The sequence below is a fragment of the Ambystoma mexicanum genome, chromosome 12 (genome assembly GCF_040938575.1).
Source record: "Ambystoma mexicanum isolate Mex_15411 chromosome 12, UKY_AmexF1_1, whole genome shotgun sequence".
Classification (NCBI taxonomy): Eukaryota; Metazoa; Chordata; class Amphibia; order Caudata; family Ambystomatidae; genus Ambystoma; species Ambystoma mexicanum.
In genome coordinates this window covers 240,635,380-240,657,838 of record NC_090936.1, presented here as the reverse complement: position 1 = coordinate 240,657,838, position 22,459 = coordinate 240,635,380, and the positions used below count along the sequence as shown (strand labels likewise).

At 42.1% G+C, this 22,459-nt stretch overlaps 1 protein-coding gene across 8 annotated transcripts in view; it reads left to right on the top strand.

The window, feature by feature from the left end:
* The window catches only part of EPS8 (EGFR pathway substrate 8, signaling adaptor), a 1,868,600-nt gene that overhangs the window by 1,592,506 nt on the left and 253,635 nt on the right, over positions 1 to 22,459 (top strand). For all 8 annotated transcript variants that reach the window (XM_069628376.1, XM_069628375.1, XM_069628377.1 and 5 more), the window contains one exon: positions 21,921 to 22,032. In XM_069628376.1, the coding sequence (XP_069484477.1) occupies positions 21,921 to 22,032 (112 nt within the window). The remainder of the gene's footprint in view (positions 1 to 21,920; positions 22,033 to 22,459) is intronic.

Here is a 22,459-nt window from a genome sequence, read left to right as displayed (position 1 = left end):
TTGGACACTGCCAATTCTTATTCTCAGTCTTCAGGCCTTCAGTTGAATTGCACGGAGGCATCGTCAGAAGAAACTTTATGCCCCATGCTTGTTTCCGTGCCCACGCCTATGACTACGCACGTGCCAAACACGGTATTAGGCCTAAGAGCTTTGGCATTACCAACAGAGGCAAACATGATGCAAACCCCACAGCCACAGCCAATACAAACAACTGTGGTCCATCCTATTGCTCTTGACATTGTGATATTGCCCACGACGGTCGTGGACAGCATAGGCAGTGTCTCTGCTATACCTCTGGAATCCGTTGACGTCTTCTTTTCACCGTTTGAGTTCACAGGTGATGAACTAATGGAGGTATCACAAATTGAAGACAGGCCTGATTTACAACATGAGCTTATTGCTTCCCAAAGCATTTCAGCTCATACTAAACCAACAAACTGTGGAGAGTGCACAGGTTACACAGGTACAAATACGGTGACTTCAACAATAAGTGCAACAAGTGACTTCCATCCTGTCGAAGGTTCAATAACCAATCAAAATACAAAATTAGTGGATGAAAGAACAACCCCCCTCAATGTCGGTTCGGTGACGCCTTCAACAATTCCACAACAGTCATCAGAAAAAGCCAAGAGGCAAAAAGAAAAACTAATGGAAGGCCAAAGGAGCCATGAGGTGTCCGGAAACTCTGTTAGGGGCCATCCACTCACCCAGAGTCCTCTAGTCACCCAGGGCTTGAAAAAAAACAGGCACAGCAATCTCATCAAATAAAATAACTGGAAAGACTATAAGATATCCAGCACTTGATTTATTGAGTGATGAGACCAGAGGACATGATCTATCGCTAGATCGGCATTCAACATCGCCTCAAATAATGAAGTCTCTAGACAAGACCCCTAGGAAAGGGCGCAACCAAACTTTACTAGATCCCCTGGGGAGTGAAATGGGTGATAACGTGATGAAGAACGCCATGAGAAATAGCGATGTTTATTCAGAGTCTGTTAACTCCACGCATTTAAGTGGGGATGATCAATGCGAGCCGCGAGTGAAACCAAGTCTCATCTGCCGCCGCTGTTCAAATCTATAACAATGTTCTAGCGGCATCTTCGACCGCGCTACTTCCATTTTTAAAAATGTATGAAGCTCTGCATGATACCCTAAAAGATCAATCTTCTCTAATCATCAGTTTGAAAGAAAAAATGGACAGGTTTTAATCAACAACCACATTTCTTCAAAATCAATTGTTACATGAAGCAGATCACACAACACGATGGCAAGAGAGGCTAAGTGATTTTGCAGCTCGACATCACTGTCAGAATGATACACTGACAGAAGGTTTGCTGGAAGCCGTGAAGTGGATGCGTCATTCTGACTCAGGAACATCTCGCCAAGGAAAAAAACATCTTGAGCATGTCACGAAATCTACAACTTTAAAGGATATGCTGTTATCTCAACAACAATCACAAGTGACTGAGATTCAGCAATTATGTGACATTGCGCAACGTCCCAATAACTTGGAAACAAGGAAAATAGATCAATCCTCAAACCCTAGTGACAATATCACAGTGGAGATTCAACAATCAGACGTCAATCAAACAAACCAAATGGTCTTATCTACCCTGCCCGAAATCAGTACAACAAATGAACGCATGACCAACCAAAGTAATTGTTTTAATAGACAATGCAAGTCAACCAAATTCTGGACAAATTGTAAGCTCAATTGTGTCCAAACCATTGGTTTCTTTTGGAATATTCGATGGCGCAGCAAAATCTATCGAACTAAGTCCGAGGCACAATCCCAAAACCACAAAAAAAAACATTTCAAATCTGCAGGAGGCTCTGTTAAGCAAGAAAACGTTAGGGGCCACGAGATCGAAAGTTGCACCTCCAAAAAAGAAATACATAAGAAATATACCTCCGCCACCCGACGCAGGGTCGAGAAATGGAACTGCGATGGATAAAGACTGCTCCCATCACCCTACTGGAAACATTGCCAATTTGTGCTCTTATCAACGTGGTCTGCTGCCTCCAATAAATAAACAACGGCGTGCAGAGTCTGAAGAAGTGGAGCAAAGAAGTAGATCCAAATGGTCAATAACTGACCTATGTGATCTCTCTACTTACTCAGACGAACCTGAGGAGCCTTGGTCGGTTTTGCAGCACGAAATCAGTGACCCCAATGGTGAAAACCGTCAACGAAACAACAACCTAGATGCTCGTAGAGATGCAAAGCAGCTTGAATCTAGGAACCGATTGAAGAACAACGGCGGAATGAGTATTACGAACAATATTGCTCTGGTTTCAAAATTGAATCCCAAATAGACTTCTATCCAGCGAAAGAGTCAAACTCACTACTCAACTCGAGTTCACTCTACATCCAATGGCAACAACTCAAACTCAACTTGCAAACTAAGACTTCAAAATCTTCATGCAGAGGATGCTGAGCTGAACCTGAACCGACACAGTGGGCCTCATTACACGGATGGCGGAGAACCATGGCGCTATTAGCGCCTTGGTTCATGCCGGTAAAATACCGGCACCGCCATGGCGGAAAGGGGAATTACCGCCCCATTCCAAGGTTGGCGGGGTGGTAATTCCCCCTTCCACCATTGCCCTTCCCCATTCCCATTTTTGCCCCATAGGGCTCAATGGGAATGGGGAAGGGGCTAATTACGGTACCGCAAATTGCGGTACCGTAATTAGCTCCCTGGGTCCCTTTTGCGGGTTGGTTTTTAACGCCTGCACAAAGCAGGCGTTAAATCCCCCAACCCGCAAAGGGACCTCGTAGTAAGGCGGTAAGGATTTACTGGTACCGGTAAATCCTTATCGCCATCCGTGTAATGAGGCCCAGTGTGATGAAACTCTTCAACTGTGTGCCGTCATTGCACACAATTGTGTCCGAGGACATTAACATCGTAGAATATGCAACTGAGAAGTGCTGTGACCAAGTGCTTCTTCATATTACATCTGCTTCAGTTCGCAATACTATTCTGAAAGCCGCAAACAAATTATTAATATTCGGCTTCGATATCACCCTTGAACCAAGAGCCGATGATGACCATCAAAAAAGCCAAACTATAAATCGAGGTCTGCAGGAATCCCAAGTAGAACGACGTGCAATAGTGAGAAGTTCCATGAAAGTCTTTGACAATGGAAGCAAAAGAGATGGTAATCCTCACAATAATCCCAAGGAGTTTCATTTGAGGAAACATGACGCCTGTAATTAGCAACAACAGGAGTCAAGGGAAATGCAGTGCATCTTTCTATCCTGGAACACAAGAGGCTTTGCTCACTTAATCGATGTTCCCTGGAGAGGGAAAGAGTCCCCCTTTGTAATTTGTCTCCAGGAAACCTCGTTAAGTAAGCCTCCATCACGAGACGGGTATGTCATTTTATTGAATCCCGCAATAAAAAACCCTATAGGTAGACCCTCATCAGGATTGTTAATGTTAATAAAAATAAATCCCTGGTGGTCCATCACAGACACATTTTGTCCAAATCCATTTCTTCAAGGTGTCGTACTACGCGAACTGCCAACCCAGACGCCGAGCAAAGGAAACGCCTGTTAGTATTAAATGGTTACTGGAATCCGAAACAAATCAGCTGTAAAAACTTTGTAAATTCGGTTACCGGACATATTGATGAGGCCTTAACAAGATTCAAGAATCTTTCTATCATATTTTGTGGGGATCTAAATTGCACCTGGTTTAAGCTAAACCAATCAACTCAGTCGTTTCGACCACTAGTCAAAGATGAGGAAACAGTAAAAAATCACATATGGAGAAGTGCACTCAAAATTCGTAACTGTTCAATGGTAAATGGACAAGTGAAAGGTGACCAACCTCCACAGGCAACCTGGTCAAACAACAATTCAGTCTATAATTGACTATTTCTGGGTCTCCCGAAATCTCTTTGAACAGGATCTTTCACTCAAAATTTGTGAAATGCAGAATAGTGATCACAAGCTCCTACGATTTTCCTGTGTGATTGAATGGCTAGAGAAAACCAAGAAATATTGTGTTCCAGTGATGGTCAATGCAAGTGGAAACCGACTGCGCCTAAATGCTCCTCAAATCCGGCTTATGAATCAACAACTATTAAATCAACCTAATGGGTCAATAGTTGATTATGTGCCATTACTTTCAAACTACAGTTGTAAGAAATCATCTAACACAATATTCGGAACTCAACGCAAACATTGTTACACCATGCAAATTACAAATGCTAAGAGAATGATGCAAAGAGACATTCGACTGATAAAAAGAGCAGGAGCCTCGAAATTGAGTGCAAAGGATATAAAATCTGCCATTGGAGAACGAAAATCAAAATATAGAAATTGGCTAAGATCGCAAAGAATAATCGAGCAGGACCAAGCCGAAATCTTCTTGAAACATCTGATTACATTGAATTCCTATGAAATCTGGAAAATATTAATTCAGGAGATGTGCAACATCGATCTTCTGTAGTGCATGAAATCGTCGCTTCAAGGTGGGAAGCACACTTTGCAAAAACGTTTTTCAAGCCTATGAAGGAGTCAATCAAAGAGAGACAGATTAACACGACAACTTGGGCCATGCAAATCTCATTGACTGACATTGAACTTGCTATAAGAGATCTAAAAAGTTCCCGTGCAGCGGGCCCCGACATGATCTCGAATGTAATGTTAAAAGAAGAACGCTGTTGAATGGGCTGTCCTAATCGAGACACTTTTTCGGCGATTATCTGTCCAAATGGAAATACCAGACTCTTGGCGAGAAGCAATAGTTGTACCAATCCACAAAAAGGGCAATCGGGCTGATCCAAACAACTATTGCCCGATTGCCCTTTTAGACACTATTGGAAAAATCTTTGCATCTTTCTTACGATGAAGACTGGTCTCTTGGACATTGAGTGAACAGATTTGCGACATCCGACAAACCGGATTCACCAAGGTCGTCGAAGTGGATGCAAATCTACTGATACTTAATGTCTTGAAACTTGAAACCTTGAAAGCCAAGAGGAAAATACATCTGGCATTTATTGATTTGCGTGGCGCTTTTGATAGTGTCAATCGCGAACTACTATGGAACAAAATGGTTGCATAGAAATGCCCACCAGACTTGATTGCTCCAATAAAAGCATTGCACACTTAGACCTCGATCCAAATTTGCTTGAACCATCAGGGCGAGCTATCAAAGAGTGTACCTACTAACAGAGGCGTAAAACAAGGTTGCCCATTGGCAGCTGAGTTATTTAAATTGTTCATTTCCGACCTGCCTAAAGCATCTAGAGCCTGCACGCTGCTTTTCACCAAAAATAAATAACACAGAAATTCAGTGTATCATTTATGCAGATGATGTGGTCCTAATAGACTCAACGGAGATTGGCCTGCAACGGTTTTTAAACAAGTTACAAGAGTACTTGACAACAAACGAACTAAACTTGAACTCAGACAAAACCAAAATTATGTCAATTGGTGCTGGGACCTCAAAAAAAAAGCAGAGATCACACAAATGGTACTTTAATGGAATACCATTAAGTTCAACAAATTCCATCAAATATCTGGGCATAATGTTCAATACTTCAATAAATGAAAAACACTGGAAGGCGGATTTGATGAACAAAATGACTCAATTCAGCATTCAAGGTCTCAAATTATACAAATCACATGGCAAATTTAGTCTAACACTGATTATTACTTTTTATTGCCAAAAAGTTATACCGGCAATTACATTTGGATCATAATCTGGATGGAACATTGAAACACAGTTTTGGCAGAAGTTGGAAGGTCTCTTTTGGCGAAGAGTGTTGAAATTACTTTCTTATACATCAATGATCCAACTATGATATGAGCTGTCACTGAACTCCCTGCACACGAGTGTCATGTGGAAATCTTTAATGACCCTCCGAAAAATAAAATTAAGTCCAGTAGCTCCAGTTTACAAACTATTCACAGAAAAACCAGACCAACGGCAGTCCTTACTTTTGCAAGAGTGGTGTCAGCTGCTACTAGGCAAATTGATACATGCAGACTTAACGCTAGCTGAACTAATTTCTCGACCACAACTTGTTAAAAAGAAGTTCGAGCTTTGGAGCTGGATACAGAATTATGATCAGCGGTTGACAATGCCCACAACGCTAAAATCAGGAATTGGAGCTCATAAACTAAATCTGCAGAGCCGATATCCAACCAACTGTCCATCACGACATCATTGTGACCAATTCTTGCGACTACGACTAACTGCACTGCAAACCAAAGAAATGCAAACTTGTTGGCACATTAATGAGGCGGGGAACAATCTTTGTCGATTCTGCAGCCTTCAGATCGAGTCAATAGAACATCTTATGACTGGTTGCACTGCGTTAGTAACCCGGCGGACGCAACATTTAGGCACTTTTGCTCCAGCTACCCTGAACAATCAAGACTGGTGGCAATATGCAACCTCCGACCAAAATATTAAATTGACGTACGCTGTAGTAAATTTTATGGATTCATTGAAACTAAATGAGAAATGACTAATAAGAAAAGCAATATGATGCAAATAAGGCACCCAATTCCACATAAGCAAAGTGGCTGCCCTATGAGTAACAAATTATGGCCTGTGAATTTGAAGTCTCTGCTGATGTTTTGAGCTGAAAATGTGTAATAAAAGCACGGGGGCCAGTATGTTTACATGCAGGCCTATCGAGCTGAAACTTTCACAATAAAAAAAAAAGAAAGCAGAGCGTACTATGGTTTGCATGGCATGCACTCAAATAGCAGTAACTGCTAAACAACAAAACTGTGATGAAGAAATGCTTCAGAGATTCCATGATCTTAATGGAAAAGGGTATGTCACTTTAAAGCAGAATCACCAATCCAGTGGGACAAGAACATTGTTTAACATACTCGATGAGCCAGAGGATGAAGGGAGAAGAATGCAGACACCCTGAGCTGCATGACACCTGCAGGAAGCAGAAATCAGGAAAAATCTCTCAAGATTGTCAGATGCGACACCAGAGCTATAGCCAACCTCAAGCCTGAGAAGCCAACAGGGCAGAGGCCCGCAAGTATGTAGTGGCGAGACCATATGAGAGGATGCGTGGTGGACTGCGGGTTCGCAGAACTTTGCAGATTCCGCCAACAACATGAAGGCGTAAGGTGTCTGGTTACTCATCCGAGCACTGATGCACCAGGAAGAGATGAGAAACCACAAGGAGAAGAGAGGCTTCAAAGAAGCAGATGCCAATGAAGACAACGCGCTGATGGTCCAGGACGAACAGGAAGGATTCCGTGGACTCTGACTCCAGAAGCTGTTCTCCTTCAAAACCAAAGGTAACCGGGAGTTAAGGGAACCCTCAACGAGGGAATCATTATACCGTACAGGCACCTTGACTCAGTAATAGTTATGGGACAAAAGTTAACCTTGGAAGAAGTTCATTTAAAATGCTATTATACCAACAAATGTGTTACTGAAAAGGAGACTAAAGAGAGGGAAGAACCAGTGATCATAATATCCTGGGAAAAGAGGCAAAGTTAAAAATGAAACCAATGAACTTAAAAAGTGATAACACAACAGAGATCATTATTGGAAAGCTGAATAAAGGAAGACCAGAACCAGTGATCACAATACCCTGTGAAAAGGGTAAAATAACACAGTAGTTGAAATAGATGAAAGTGAACTGAGCTATAGTAGTACAGGTGGGATAGCCGACCGAACAAGTGTATCCAGGGATACATTTATAATCACAAACAGGGGTATGTATCTTGTAAGAAAACCCTAAAGGGGGTTCCCAAGAAGAAGGAAGAATCACCAGCCCATTTGAAGAGTTACAGAGACTGATCCTAGAAATCACGAGAAGCTGTTTAAGGATCCTGTACTAATTCGGACCCTATAGACTGATACTAGAAGAATCCTAAGGAGAAGGGAGCCATTCTCCAAGCCTAAGTTAGTTTGTTGGGTCAGTTAGGATAGTTTGGACAGTGTATTTCTTTATTTGTACTCACAACAGACGGACAAGCACCTAGGTAGGGACCACCCTTAGAAATTGAGCCTTATTTTGTTCAATAAAATATCCTGAACAATGTCCTCCAAGAGTCTGTCCTCCTTCTGCCTCGCCACAACACTTACCACACACTTTTATGACACACATTCCTATAGCATGCGTTCCTACAACATGTACACCTGAGACATGTACAGCTACTACCTGTGCTCGTACTACACACACATGCTCCTACGACATGCCATCCTATAACATGTGCTCCTACAAAACATGTTCCTTCGACACACTCTTGCAACACCTACTCCTACCTCAGAGTGACCAACAACATGTGCTGCAATCATGCACGCGGTATGTGTTTTACAGTTGACATAGTTGACAGTTTTAAGGTCATGAAATAAATGTACACTTTCAAAATGAAATGGCCCTTTTCGCCCCAGACCCTCTGACCCTTCGAGGAAGAAAGCCTAAGACCACTAACAATAGCACAAGTGTCTTGCAGCAGATGTCAATGGTACATGGGGCAAGCCTATGCCGATAAGCCACAGCGAGGGAAGCTCTCACGCCTATTATATCGGCCTTGACTCCAGAGAGAAAAGCTGAGCGGTTCGTCAGTCGGTGAGTCGAGGGAAGAACCGATTAGAACCCAAGTACTAGCATTCAAGAGAGCTCTGATCCGGGCAGAGGGAGATCCAGGGGTGGCTCTATCATCCAAACTTCAAGTAAATTGAGAAATACGATATGTGAAGGGTCAGCGCCCTGAAGAGGGGGACCCTAGGGGTGAACCATTATCACCCTAAAGCAGTGGTCTTCAAACTTTTTTGGCCTGGTGCCCCCCTCCCCCCTGTGAACAAAATGTGGGCAGGCCGGGCACCCACAAAAATGAAAAATAAACAGTATGGCTATGAACTATTGTGCGCCGTCACCGCACCCTATTCCCAGTATAGTCCCTGGGATCCCCCACCAGCTCCCATCAGTCGCTGGGTTCACTCATCCTACTCCTACCACAGTCCAGTGTCTCCCCCCACCCTGTTCCCAACACAATGCCACGGCCAGTGGGAGCTTGGGAATTTTTTAAGTGGAGGGGCATAAATATTTACCGCAAAAATATCATAGAGACCGTGCGCAGCGAGGAAGCCGGAACCAATTAAGGCGGGTTCGGGAGGGGTTTGCCCGCTGTGATTTTTTAACAAAATAATGTATTAAAATGACAGAGCATACTTTAAAAAAAATGGGTAAAAAGTCGAGCAGTTTGCAATTGGCGCTGGGGGGCCAAGGGGGAAAGCATGGTATTTTTGACTAACATCTGATAGATATCCAGTAAAAAAAACCACCCTCCCTATCCCCTGGGCTCCACAGCGCCTCAGGAGAGCTGATTTTGACAGGTGGGTAGGGGTTTGTGCAAAAAAGACATTTTTAAAATGCCTTTGTTGTACAACCCACCCTCCCCCTGTACACCCCCCCTCCCCAAAACCAGCTCATTGGACCAAAACAAACACACTCACACAGCAATCACTCTATCATTCATACAAGCACCCATCATCATACATTCACTCCTAACAAAAGCATTCATGCATCCATACACATATTTAAATAAAAAATAAATGAACATAAACATACCTTCACCAGGGGCCTGCCAATGGGTGCTCAAATGCCCTGCTCCAGGTTGCGCTGTCTGTATGGGCGAGTGGGCGCAGGAGCTCCCCCTCCCACATACAGACATGCAGTGCCCCAGCCAGCATTTCCAATGAGCTATGCAAGGCTGGCGAAGCAAAGACGCCTCCAGCCTTGCAAAGCTCAGTGAGCATGTGCGGCTGGGGAAATGAACTGTCAAAAGCTTCCACAGTTCAGCCAGCCCAGGAACACTCCCTCAGCTCAGTGCTTCACTGGGCTGGCTCCTCGACTCCTCCATAACGGGTGAGGGGGCCACTGGTTGGACGCCCCCTTGCCTATTATGGATGAGCCGACAGGCTCGGACTGGCCTATATACGGCAATGCCCGTACCAAAAATGCAAAATGATAGTGTAGGCCAGTCAAAATGGGCAATTTGTTTGGCCTATGTGGGCCAGTTTGATGAGCTACTTCACTATGCAGCTAGTAGTTTTGACCATTATGCTGACTTAATATTCTTTAAATATCACAATTTGCTTACATTTTAACAAAAAGCACCCCCTTGGGTACTGTTCAAACAGTCTGAGACTAAAGGAATGAATATCCATTTGCAACTGCGAGCTGCTTATTCATTGGTGCCTGAGACAGTTTTATGGTCCAGTCCGACCATGTGAGTCGCCCCTGTGCATTTCCTCCAATCTAAAAATATTTTTTTTGTTTTGAACACGTCAGCCCCGAAGGCAAGAGACTTTCAAAGGAAATGAGGCTTGGCCATCAACGGTCCTGAGAACTGCCATTTGCACTGTCCTCTTGTGCTGGAGAAGCCAGAGACTGTACTGTGCTCCAAGCTACTACCTTACCCTGTGCACAAACTGTGGGGAAGGAAGGCCCAGGCTACCGAATCCTGACATATTATTTGAGAACACTTCTTTATTTTCTTAAACACCCACATCCTTTTTTGTTAGTTGTATGGTTTGACAATATGTTTCTTTGTATAGGCCCTTTTATTTGACACGACGACACTAGGAGTGCCTTATTTTTCATTTGATGGTCCATGCTTGCTCCCATATTAGGTTTAGATTAGACGTTTTTTCCAACCTGTATACATAATTCATTGTTCAATAAACACCCTTGAACTGTGATCACTGTGACTGTCTTACTTGTTGACACCATTATTTCCTCACAACATTCACCCAACACAAATGCACTCTTACGACACACACTTAGAGCACACTCTTGCAACACTCTGACACACTCTATAACATGTGCTCCTACTACACATGCTGTTGTAACAAGCACTACCTGCCACACACCCTCCTATCATACATGTACCTATGACACACACACTTACTATACATGTGCCTAATGCATATATCATGTGGATGTTCAACACGTGTGCTCTTACATGCTCCTACCACACCCGCCCTTGACACACGCCCGGGCCCTTGACACACGCCCGGGCCCTTGACACACGCCCGGGCCCTTGACACACGCCCGGGCCCTTGACACACGCCCGGGCCCTTGACACACGCCCGGGCCCTTGACACACGCCCGGGCCCTTGACACACGCCCGGGCCCTTGACACACGCCCGGGCCCTTGACACGCACATCTTGACACATGTGCCCTCCCTTTCAGATTATGCAGTGCGCCAGCAGATTTCCAGTATTTTATGAATTATGTATTACGAGCACTATTAGATGCATGTGCAGTGGTGTACATTGATGACATCTTGGTTAATTCAGTAAACCCGGAAGATGTTGAACATGTCAAAGCAGCCTTGGAAAAACTAAGGGAACATCTGTGATTTACTTAAGCAAAAACTGTCTCATGTGTCAGTAATAGGATTTTTGGCGTTTATCCTTACCCTGCAGGGAGTTCGGATGAATGACAAAAAGGTAAAGGCAATCGTTCAGTAGCCATCCCCTACATCAGTAAAATACATGCATACAGAGCTTCATTGGCTTGGCCAATTTCGGACTTTTCATTCTCGGATTATCCCGAGGATGAAATTATTTGAAAGCGTAGCATGCAAAGCACAATAATAATCAGGGTTGTAGATTGTCTCAGATGTGAGAATAAGATCATATTTTGCATGCAGGATTTTGTTCTGTAGAAATTGCGTAAACTGGGACCGTTCCCCTGAAAATAATCTGCAGCTGGGAATATTGAGAAATTTTAGTGAAATTCTGATTCTGAACAACCCTTTCAAGATCTAATGAAAAAAATCATTTCAGCCCCTATATTGAGACACTCAAATCCATAATTACCTTATGTGGTGGAAACAGATGCCTCTAGTGTAGCCATGGGTCGCAAAAGGATCCACATTTAGGCTGGTTGCATCCAATAGCTTTCTCGTCAAAGAAACGTACAAGCACAGAGAAGAATTATGCCATCACCGATAAGAAGCTATTAGCTATCAAGGCTGCATTCAACGAATGGAGACATTTTCTTCTCGGGGCAAAACATCAGGTGACAGTGTTTACCTTTCATCGGAACCTTCAATATCCAAGGTCGGCACAGGTTCATTCTGCTCGAAAGTTGCGCTGGGCACTGTTCTTTGTGGAATATGACTTCATAATGTCCTATCGTCCTGGAGCACGATACAGGAAAGCAGATTACAAGATTAGGCTGTGAAATTGAAGATCAGGATCAAGTTGTTGCTACTGCCAAACCAATGGTCATTATACCATCACAGAAAACTGTGGTATTAGTAGATGCAATGCCAGAACTTCTACTATTGCATGAAGAAATTCAGACAGTGTTTTCTCCAGAAGAATTACAAACCTGGGTAAAAGAGAATTTAGATGTACAGGATCAAAAGGGTCTACCATGTCATCAAGTACATTTGTCCCGACAGATACAGCTCGACACAAGATTTGACATAGTTATCATGACAGTTTATTGGAAGATCATCCAGGAATCAATAAAACCTACCATAAAATTAAGATGCATTACTGGTGGCCTACTTTACGGCAAGATGTTGGACACCACATCTGCATATGATGTATGCACAAAAAGCACTGCAACGGAAGCCACAGGGGTTATTGCAACCTTTGCCGGTCCCTCCAGCACACTGGCACAACTTTTCCATGGATTTCATAACATATCTTCCTTTTAGTCATGGTTTCAATACTGTTTTGGTGGCAGTGGATCTGTTAATTAAGATGGCACACTTCATTGCATTTAAGGGGATACCCACGGCTATGACGTGCTATGACATTAGCTCAGACATTTCTGCATCAAATAGTGCATTTACATGGTTTCCCGTCAGTGCTAATTTGAGACCAAGGAAGTCAGTTTGTATCTAAATTTTGAAAGCGGTGTTGTGCTTTATCACAAATCGATATTTGCCTGTCATCGAGCCATCATCCTCAGACGGATGTGCAAACTTGGTGCACTAATCAGACTCTGGAATAATATCTGTTATTTCTTACCCTATACAGAACAGGATTGGGTTGATCTGGTATGCAAACAACAACACAACTCATAGTGCCACACGATTCACACACCATTATTTTCTACATGATGTGCACCCTCAAACATCAGTGTATGATCCCCCCGAAGCATTTCAAATGCCTGAAGTACAACAGTTACATGACACCATCCAGCGGACGATACACCATGCAAAGGTCCAATAACAGCAGGCTAAGGAAAGATATAGCAGATAGGCGGAGAGAGCCACCAGCCCCGACATATATAGTGGGAGGGGGACAAAGTGTGGTTATCTACACGGAACATTTGCATCAAGGCCGTTATCAGGTAGGTCTGCATCTGTTCCTGCGAGACACAAGGTAGGCGTTACAACATGGACCTATGACACACATTCTTACAGCATATACACCCACTTTGTGTGCCTATTACATATAACATGCAGATGTATGATACATGCCTCACATGCAACACATGCTTCTACCGCACACACTCATATGACACATATTGTAATGACACAAATTCCTACTACGCATGCTGCTACGACATGCTGCTATCACAAATGCTCCTACAACACACACTCCTGTGATAGATGTTCTTATAATACGTGGACCTACTACATATGCACCGACTACACATAACATGTGGATGTATGATGTATGCTCTCACCCACACCTAGGATACATGCACCTATGACACAGGCATCTATGGCACACACTCCTACTACACAAACTTATGACACAGACTGTAATGACACACTCCTACAACACATACTCCTACAACACACACAACACACGGTCTTACAACACAGGAACTTACAACAGAGGAACCTATGACACATATACTTATGCTACACACTGTTATGCACATACACACACACTTATACTACATGCTCTTACAACAAATACTAGTATTGCAACAAACACTCAGAATCCAGCACGTAACTGTACAAAACATGAAATAATTGTAAATAATTTTGGGGACAAAAAAAGTTGTGGTTAAACCAACAAAAATGTATTATACAAACATTAGAAATATTTAAGTTAAGGTAACATAATAAGCTATAATATTTAAATCAAATATCGTAATCTTAACTCACCAAACACTTAAAATCATACAAAGTTACCATAAAATTGTAACAATTTCACACATTAGTCTGTATCACCTTTTTTTAGAAATCTTCATTGGCTCCCAGTACAACTAAAGATTCTCTTCAAGATACTGTGTCTCCATGGCCTATCCCCTAATAATGTTGTCTCTTAGATATTTCCCTATTGGCCAACTCATCCACTTTGATCCGCTGATCAAAATTCTTTGACAGTTCCCTCTTCCCACTTTGTACATTGTGGAGACCGACCTTTTTCTGTCTGTGGTCCTCGAGCTTGGAACTCCATTCCTTCCAATCTCCTGAAACGTAACTCCTCATCGTTTATTTAGGAAGAAGCTTAAAACTCATCTCTCCCAATAACTCTCACCTTATATTATGAATACTTTTAGTTTTTTGTCTGTTTGCCTCACTGTTGACGTCTGCGCCCCGACGCAGTTTCTGCCTGGTTCCCAGTCGGGATTTGTGCATTACAAATAAACTACATCAAATCAAATCACATAAATATAAGTAATTGTATAAAATGTGAAATCATTCAAAAGTATATTAAATGTACACCTATAACATACGTTGAAAGTGTCGTAGTGGCCTGGTCCAGCGCAGAAGTAGCACAAACTCCTACTTCCCCTTAGCAGTTTTGGCACCTGGGACTTAATGCACACAGGACACCGCAACCACCACAGGGAAAGAGTGTTAGGGTCCACGGATTGGATGGGTACGGGGTAGTAGGAACACCGGATAGAGGTTGAGGAAGGAGTTATGGATAGGCAGGGGGCCTTGGGGGGGAAAACATGCTCCTGGTCTCTTGTTGGCTGTTGGTTGGTTACACTGAGGCACCTTGTAGATTCATGCAACACTTTCATGCATTCATACCCACACACAGAATCGCTCTAGGAGTCCACCACTCAGTTATGCTGCACTGAGTTATAAATACGTGCTGGGCTTCTTGACACAGATTCAGAAGCTTGCACCCCCAAAGACACTTAGTTGAGCGTCTTCTCTTACTCAACAATATGACACATACTTCAGTGTCTTCTGCCTTAATACACAATGTGACAAGGACACTTACTGCAGTGCCTTATGCACCGGCTAACTCTGTAGCATGCGCTATCAATTCAAGAGTTTATGTGCACAGGTATCTGGTTTTGTACTGGCCCAGCGCCAGGTACTCAGTTGCACAATATAGACTTTTTTCTAGCAATAAAGAAAAAAGAAGAACTTTGCTTCGGTGATTTGCCTAAAATCCGTTTTTTTCTCTGGAGCCAGTGGTGCCTTGGAAACCGTGAGCTGCGTCTGCCAAATGAGAAAGTATTAGTTTGCGTGTTCTAACTAATGCGGTTTCAGCTACGATTAGTTTGCACACATTCTCCCATGCGATTAGTAACATGCGGTATTAAACTCCATGGGTATTCCCTGCGCCTGGTGCCCAATGCGCCTCAGGGTCTGTTCAATAGTCAGATGCCTCCCAGGCCTCAACCCCCCTAGCTGCCATGCAGTTAGTAGTTTTGAGTTGGCGTGTTCAAGTTCCACGGAAGAAACCGGGGCCGCGGTGATTAGGTTTGGGCGAGGGATGGCCCCGCGTAAGAGATTGCCTTCTCGGAGCTCTTCAAGATGCATCCGCCCGTGAGGAAGTCGAGTGCGAACAGAGTTTTGCTGCCTGCGCATGCGTGATCCCGGTTTGCGTATGCGCACTAGTTTGGGCATTGTCCTGGGCGTTCTCTGTGATATTTTCAGGCCCTGTATGCCTGTATCTTGACATGCTGCTCCCAGGGCTGCTGGGAATTGTAGTCCTGGGGCAGCCACTCGCTCTTCCTGCCTCTTTAGTCCATCAGATGCCATCCTTCCCCATCTGGTGTTTCTGCAAGAGGGACAGAGATGGCATCTGCTGGGTAAATAAGTCCCCATCCAGGTGGCAGCCAGTTTAGGTCCCTGATGTGTCTTGACAGAAAGTATAACATATTTTTGTAATAGTAAATTACTGCATAATAAACTTACATTATAATATGCAAAGCATCAAACCTCCCAAAAAAATTGCAATAAAAAATACACTATTTTATAAAATACATCTGCAGTAGCAATGTACATAAGCATTCAAGTCTTATACTTTGCATATACAATAATATCAATTAACGTTATAAAAGAATACAAATATTAACAAGGTATGTGTCATAGTATTTAGTCTACCCTGTGGGTTTATACTCCACTGTGCTAACCACTTTTACAATTACTTGTTCCAGTTATGCTCAACTGACTCATTTACATTCTGGCACTTCTAGGCTGCAGGGTAAAATAGCGCTTCAAGCCCAAAGAAGCCTACCAAATATAATGTTTAAATTTCCATTTATCATGTGGACATCTCAGACACGTGTTTCGACCTTGAACACAATTGTCTTCATCGGGGCTAACATTTCCAAATTAAGAACACTGTTGTGTATAACCAATAGTCTTCACAATAGTTTCCACTTCTTGACACCTAATTGCTCAGTGCCTCTGTTCCAAAACTGATTTCCAAAAGTTCTGATTAATCTCAAAATATACTTCTTTCTCACCAGTCCTTTACTGTTCCTGCATTTTAGCTTCTGCAGCGTTCCATAGTAAATGTTACATGTCAATGTAAGTACATATAATTTACTAAACAATAAACCTCACATTATAAAAATAAAACATGCACAAAATATACATAATTATTAAAATGTCATATACAGTAAAAGCTTAGTAACATTTACTTCTACAAATAACATATACACATGTATAGTCATTGCACTGTGCATAAACAATGCAAACATTCTCTGTGCTAAATTTAGTAAATGATGCAAACTAAATTCAAAGAAAATCAACACAAATGTAATGCATATTGAAACATAAATAAAGTTTAACAAATATTCACACAACACATTACAGTGACTATAAAGCATTTTAGAGGAGAAACAAAATATTGCAAAACATAAACAGAACAGCGCGAGTGAAGGATCAATGATATTGGATTTAAATATAACATTTGTTTAATTTAATAGTAAAGTTCAATATGTTGCTACCTTAACTTTATTATTTCTGATGTTTGTAGACTTGAGGTTTTTGTTGGTTTAACCTTAAAAATTTTGTAAAAGTGTGTGTGTGTGTATATATATATATGTGTATATTATGGTTAAGTTGCACTGGTAAAATCTGATCAAATTCAGTGAAAACAATTTAGTTGAAATGACGATATGGTTGAGTTCTACTAATAAAATCCCATGAAATTCAGTGAAAATACTTTTGTTAAAGGGATGTTATGGTTACAAAGTGAAATAGAAAAACCCAAGCAATACGCCAGTTATGATTTGCTAGGCAACCATAACTAGCCCTACCGCCATGCACTGCTAAAACTAACACCCAGGACATCAAAGAGGACGTCACAAATCACATCATCGATGACATGACATCACATATGATATTACCACTGTGTAACAATGCAAATGGAATGTCTGTATAAGGGGTACCGCTTAGTTTCATTTACAACATATCCAAGGTGATCAGTAGCCCAAACTACTCCATGTCACATGAAAGGTGCTTATTGAAAAATAAACTTTGTACTGAAGAAAGTTTTGTTGTGAACCTAACCATAGCGTCCCTTAAACAATGTTTTTCACTGAATGTCCATGGTTTTTATTACTGGAAATATTTAATGTTACAACAATGTATATGAGTAATTAATAATTCCTCTTTTAACATATAAAAGGACTATAAACCTCCTTTAACAAATATATTTTTTGCAACACATACTGATGTGTGTCGTTTTCAGCAGGTCATGCTGCAGCTGCAAGTCATGGTTGAATTGCCTAAGGTATGAGGCTCGACCATGACCCTAGCCCCACCAAGCCAACCCTGTTCTTCACTGCACCTACCATGCACCGTGGTCCACTATACCCCCATAATGTGACCAATAGCCAGTGCTCATGGCTTGCTCGTGGCCAGTCTCCATAATTTATGGGGCATGGGATTCAGCAATGCTGCAAGCCCCAAAAAGAAAATCAGAGCAGATAACCCCATTGCCAGAATTATTTTTTCCATTCAGGCCTCTCCTGATTTTGAAAATGTTTTTACATAGCCAGACCCTGGTGGCCCATTGCCGTTCCCCGGTGGACATGGCAGTGGCCACACTGTGCGGGGCATGGCTGAAAGAGAAGTTCCAGACAATCTGGCCACTGCTATGGCCACACACTATAACACATAGAAACACACCCTCTTTGCACTTTTCACAATTTTATATTGACCACTTAACACAATTTTATATTGGCGTCCAATTCCACAAGTGAGATCTAGACCCAACATTTTATTTCAAAATCATTTATTCCTAGATTTGTTCCTACATAGAAATACATCTTTACTAAACTCATTTCATCTATTTTATACAAATAACAAAACATTAATTGCTTAAATGTAGATACAAACCCCTGTAAACCTAACACTGCACAACCACATCACACCACTCATTCCCACTTCACCTCATTTATACTGTGCTAAATCTGACTATTTTAAGAAGGTCAGTAAATTAACCTAAAGTGCTGTAAAGGACATTAATGCACCATTCTTTTCTAAGTGGCATGCATCGTTACGATTTTAGATACCAAAAAGGGGCCTTTTCGAACTTGGAAACTTTCAAACTTTGGAGTCCAATTAGGACTTCAAAATCGTCATCTCGAGTTTCGGCTGGGTAATCTGTCTGAATTACATAAACCAGCCATCTTCAGGACATTGCAAATTCGGTCTGCATGGATGTATCCCAATCTTATTCCTTTTCATGTGATGTGGACTATCTGGCAAAATCAAGTGTCGCTCAGTCTTAGAATGCTGTGTTCCTTCTGGGTTACTTCATCTATAGCCACACCGGTCCGGGCAACTCGGTTTCAAATTCCCTCCTAAAGCTCCAGCAAGACCTCCTATCAAAGCCAAACGATATCTGCTCTGTGTCACTTGTCCCTGTCCTGGCCACACACTATATTTAAGGCCATGGGCCATTGCCACAAGCCACTGACAGTGGCCCACAGTCCCATTATGGTATAGTATAGTGGGAACAAGGTAGGTCCAGTGGACAATTTGGATGGCATGGTGAGGCCTTGGACTTGCCCCAGGCACTTCATTCATAATTTGCATCCCCAGCATGTTTTTGCTCAAAGTGAAAAGTATCAATCTGTGCTGCAAAATAAATGTTAAAGGAACTGTATTGTTTCGTATATTATAAAGAGGAATTTTTAATAACCAACATTCAGTACTGGAATAGAATGCAATATCTTCAGTTATAAAGACCATTGAAATTCAATGATAAACATTAAAGGTGTGCTATTGTTACGCTGCCCTGCACAACTTTTGATGTAGATGGGTTGGCAGGGTCTATGATATGGCTGAAGCATATGCCACAGGGTTTGAAGCCACTGGCATGGCCTCGAACCATCAACAGTGGGTCCATATGTCATTATGGGGTATAGTGGTCACTGGACCTGGCTCCAGGCTATGTCCAATGGATAGTGAGAGTGGTTTGGTGGGGCTGGGTTCATGGTTAAACCTCGATCCCCAGGAAACTCAACCATTCCCAACATGTACAGCTCAGAGTGACACGAAAGTATGCGCTGCATATAATGTTTGTTAAAGGAGTGTTATAGTTCTTCATATATGCTAAAATGCAATTATTAAACTAACAAACAGTGATGGAACATCATGAAACATCTTCAGTTATAAAAACTGTTGAAATTCAGTGAAAAAAAAGTTGTTAAATCCACATTATGAGTAAGTTTTTCTAATAAAAACCTTTGAAATTCAATGAAAAAACATTGTTAAAGGACTTCTGGTTGCAGTGAAAAATCGAACAACCAAATAAATGTACCAGTTATTGTAAGTTCTGGGCAACCTTCCACACCGCTGTTTTTTACCCGGTCTGTGCCATTGCAAAAGCAGTCCAGCCATATGCAAATCATTCAGCTACTGACAACGATGGGAGCAGCCCAGCCCAAACTGCAAGGCCAGGTCCGCTCCGCATTGGAAATACAAGCAACCCCAGACGTGTTTTGGACTTGTTGGGACTCATTCGTGAGGTGCAGCTTGGTTCCCTATGTGGCAGCAAGCATGGGACCCACGTCTGGGCATATCCGTGCACAGGGAGACCAACTATAACCAAAAAAGGGATGGGTGGAAGGTTTTGAATAAATATGAACCACTGGGAGTACTCTAGTCGACCATACACACCAAAGTTTTTTAGCCTGTCTGCCCGATTGCAAATTGGGTCCCGCCATATACAAAGCACTTGGGTATTGCCAACAAAGGGATAAACTATATCCATAACAGGGATGGGTGGAAGGCTTTGACAAATCTGAACATTGGTGTGGAGGGTTGCCCAGAGCAATGCCAGAGGTTAAGATTAATTCTAAACTTTCAAGCCATCACCTCTTTTGTTTTGTTGTCACCCAGAGTGGGTCGGGTATGCCAAGATGTACGTCCTGTGCTTGCTGGGCCTAGATACTCATGCTATCCCTCACTGATGAGGCCCAAGGAGGGCAAAACCTGTCTGGGGTTACTTGTGGCCTCGTGCAGAAGGGATGTGACCAGGACAATCTGGCTGGACTGCCACATTTGGGGTGGAAGCAAGCCTGATTTGCATATGGTCTTTCCCATTTTGTAATGGTGTTGCAGGTAAAGAACAATGATCTGGAGGGTTGCCCAGAGTAATGCCAGAGGTTAAGATGAATTCGAAATTTTCCACCTCGTTTGTTTGCTGACTTTACTATATAGCAAATTACTTATAGGAAGAGATGCAGCAAATGACAGCTTGGTTAGTGAATTCAGGGTCATTCACGTAAAAGGCTCTAGCAGAAGATAGTCTTTGGTAAGGTGGCGATTATACCATTGCATCTTAATTATGCCAAGAAACCGAAATATGCTGATCAGAAGAATCTGCGGAGGAGATGCATGCTCTACTCTGATTTTGCTCATAAAACTCAGAGACCTATCTTCTGCTGCCTCAAATCAGGTGGCAAAGAGAACCAGAGTGACGGAGGAAATGGGACATTAAATGCTTGGGGCTAAGAATCACCTTCTGATCTCCATTACTGTCTATTAATTAAACAATGGGAATAGCTCGTAAATAAATGTATCCCGCAGCCATATACCTTAAGTAACACGCTAAAATGTTAGTTGTATCTTCATTCATAGAAGTATTCATACCCATGGTGGTTCTGGCATTTTATGACCATCACATAGTTTGCTTTCAATGTATGCATGGTTCAACTACTTTCTAATCTTAGAAGGGAAAACATTATGAGCGGAATGTCTTCATATCCCTTGATGTTCCCTTTGTCACACTTGGATTAGCTGGTACAGCAGGACTGCCTGGGCTCCGAGTCTAAAATTAAGCCGCTGTGCATTGCCTTCACATATCATCTCAAATTAGTGTTAATGGTGGAAAATGATTAATTATGCTCAGTCTGGGGGAATGCCGTTATTTAGGATACCTTCTAGGAGTCCTATGCCACTGCATCTTAAAGCATGCACATTGTGAATATACAACACATGTATTTAATGCTTATCCAGAATGCATATGCATCTTTCTTGTGTCACAGAGCTGCTGTCTGAGTTTATGGATGTGAGTTGGGTCTTAAACAATGTCACCTGGTTTGGTCTATAGTATGTTGTCCTGGTGGTGAATGCATTAAAAGCCACAGCTGCACATTAGACCTTTTGAACATATTTCTACATGCAAAAAAACAACCACATTAATATCTATTTAGCCATTGAGTATCATTGTATGTTGTTTGATGTATGATCTTATTTTTGTTTTACTTTTTATAGAAATTATGAAGCACAAAATAAAGGCCAGCCCAAAAGATATGCCAAATCCCAGTATGACTTTGTGGCGAGAAATAGCAATGAACTTTCTGTCATGAAGGATGACATTTTAGAGGTAATGTTGGACTGATCATTTATATACCATGATATTGTGAATACGCGCAGGTTTGCAACATGTGATTTTAAAACAGGGCGCAGCTTCTACAAAAAACATGTATCTTCAACCAGTTACCCACCTCTTTCTTTGTAGCTGAATTCTATTGATGAACATGTTATCATTCCACTTGGCTGCTTTCTTCATTTGGTTCATGTGAGAAAATAGTACAGTACACCAAAAATCAGCACAGGATTGCAATCAAACACTGTCTGGTGGATTTGGCAGGTGATTTTACAGTTGGATGCAAAGGTGTACTGCTCTGTTGACTGGGTGATCATGATGTACCTACATTTGCCACGATATACAAAATATAAATGTGCTCACAAAAACAGCAATGTTTTAATCTTACGATTTTTGGTCTCTCTAAATTTAGGCAACTCGGTAA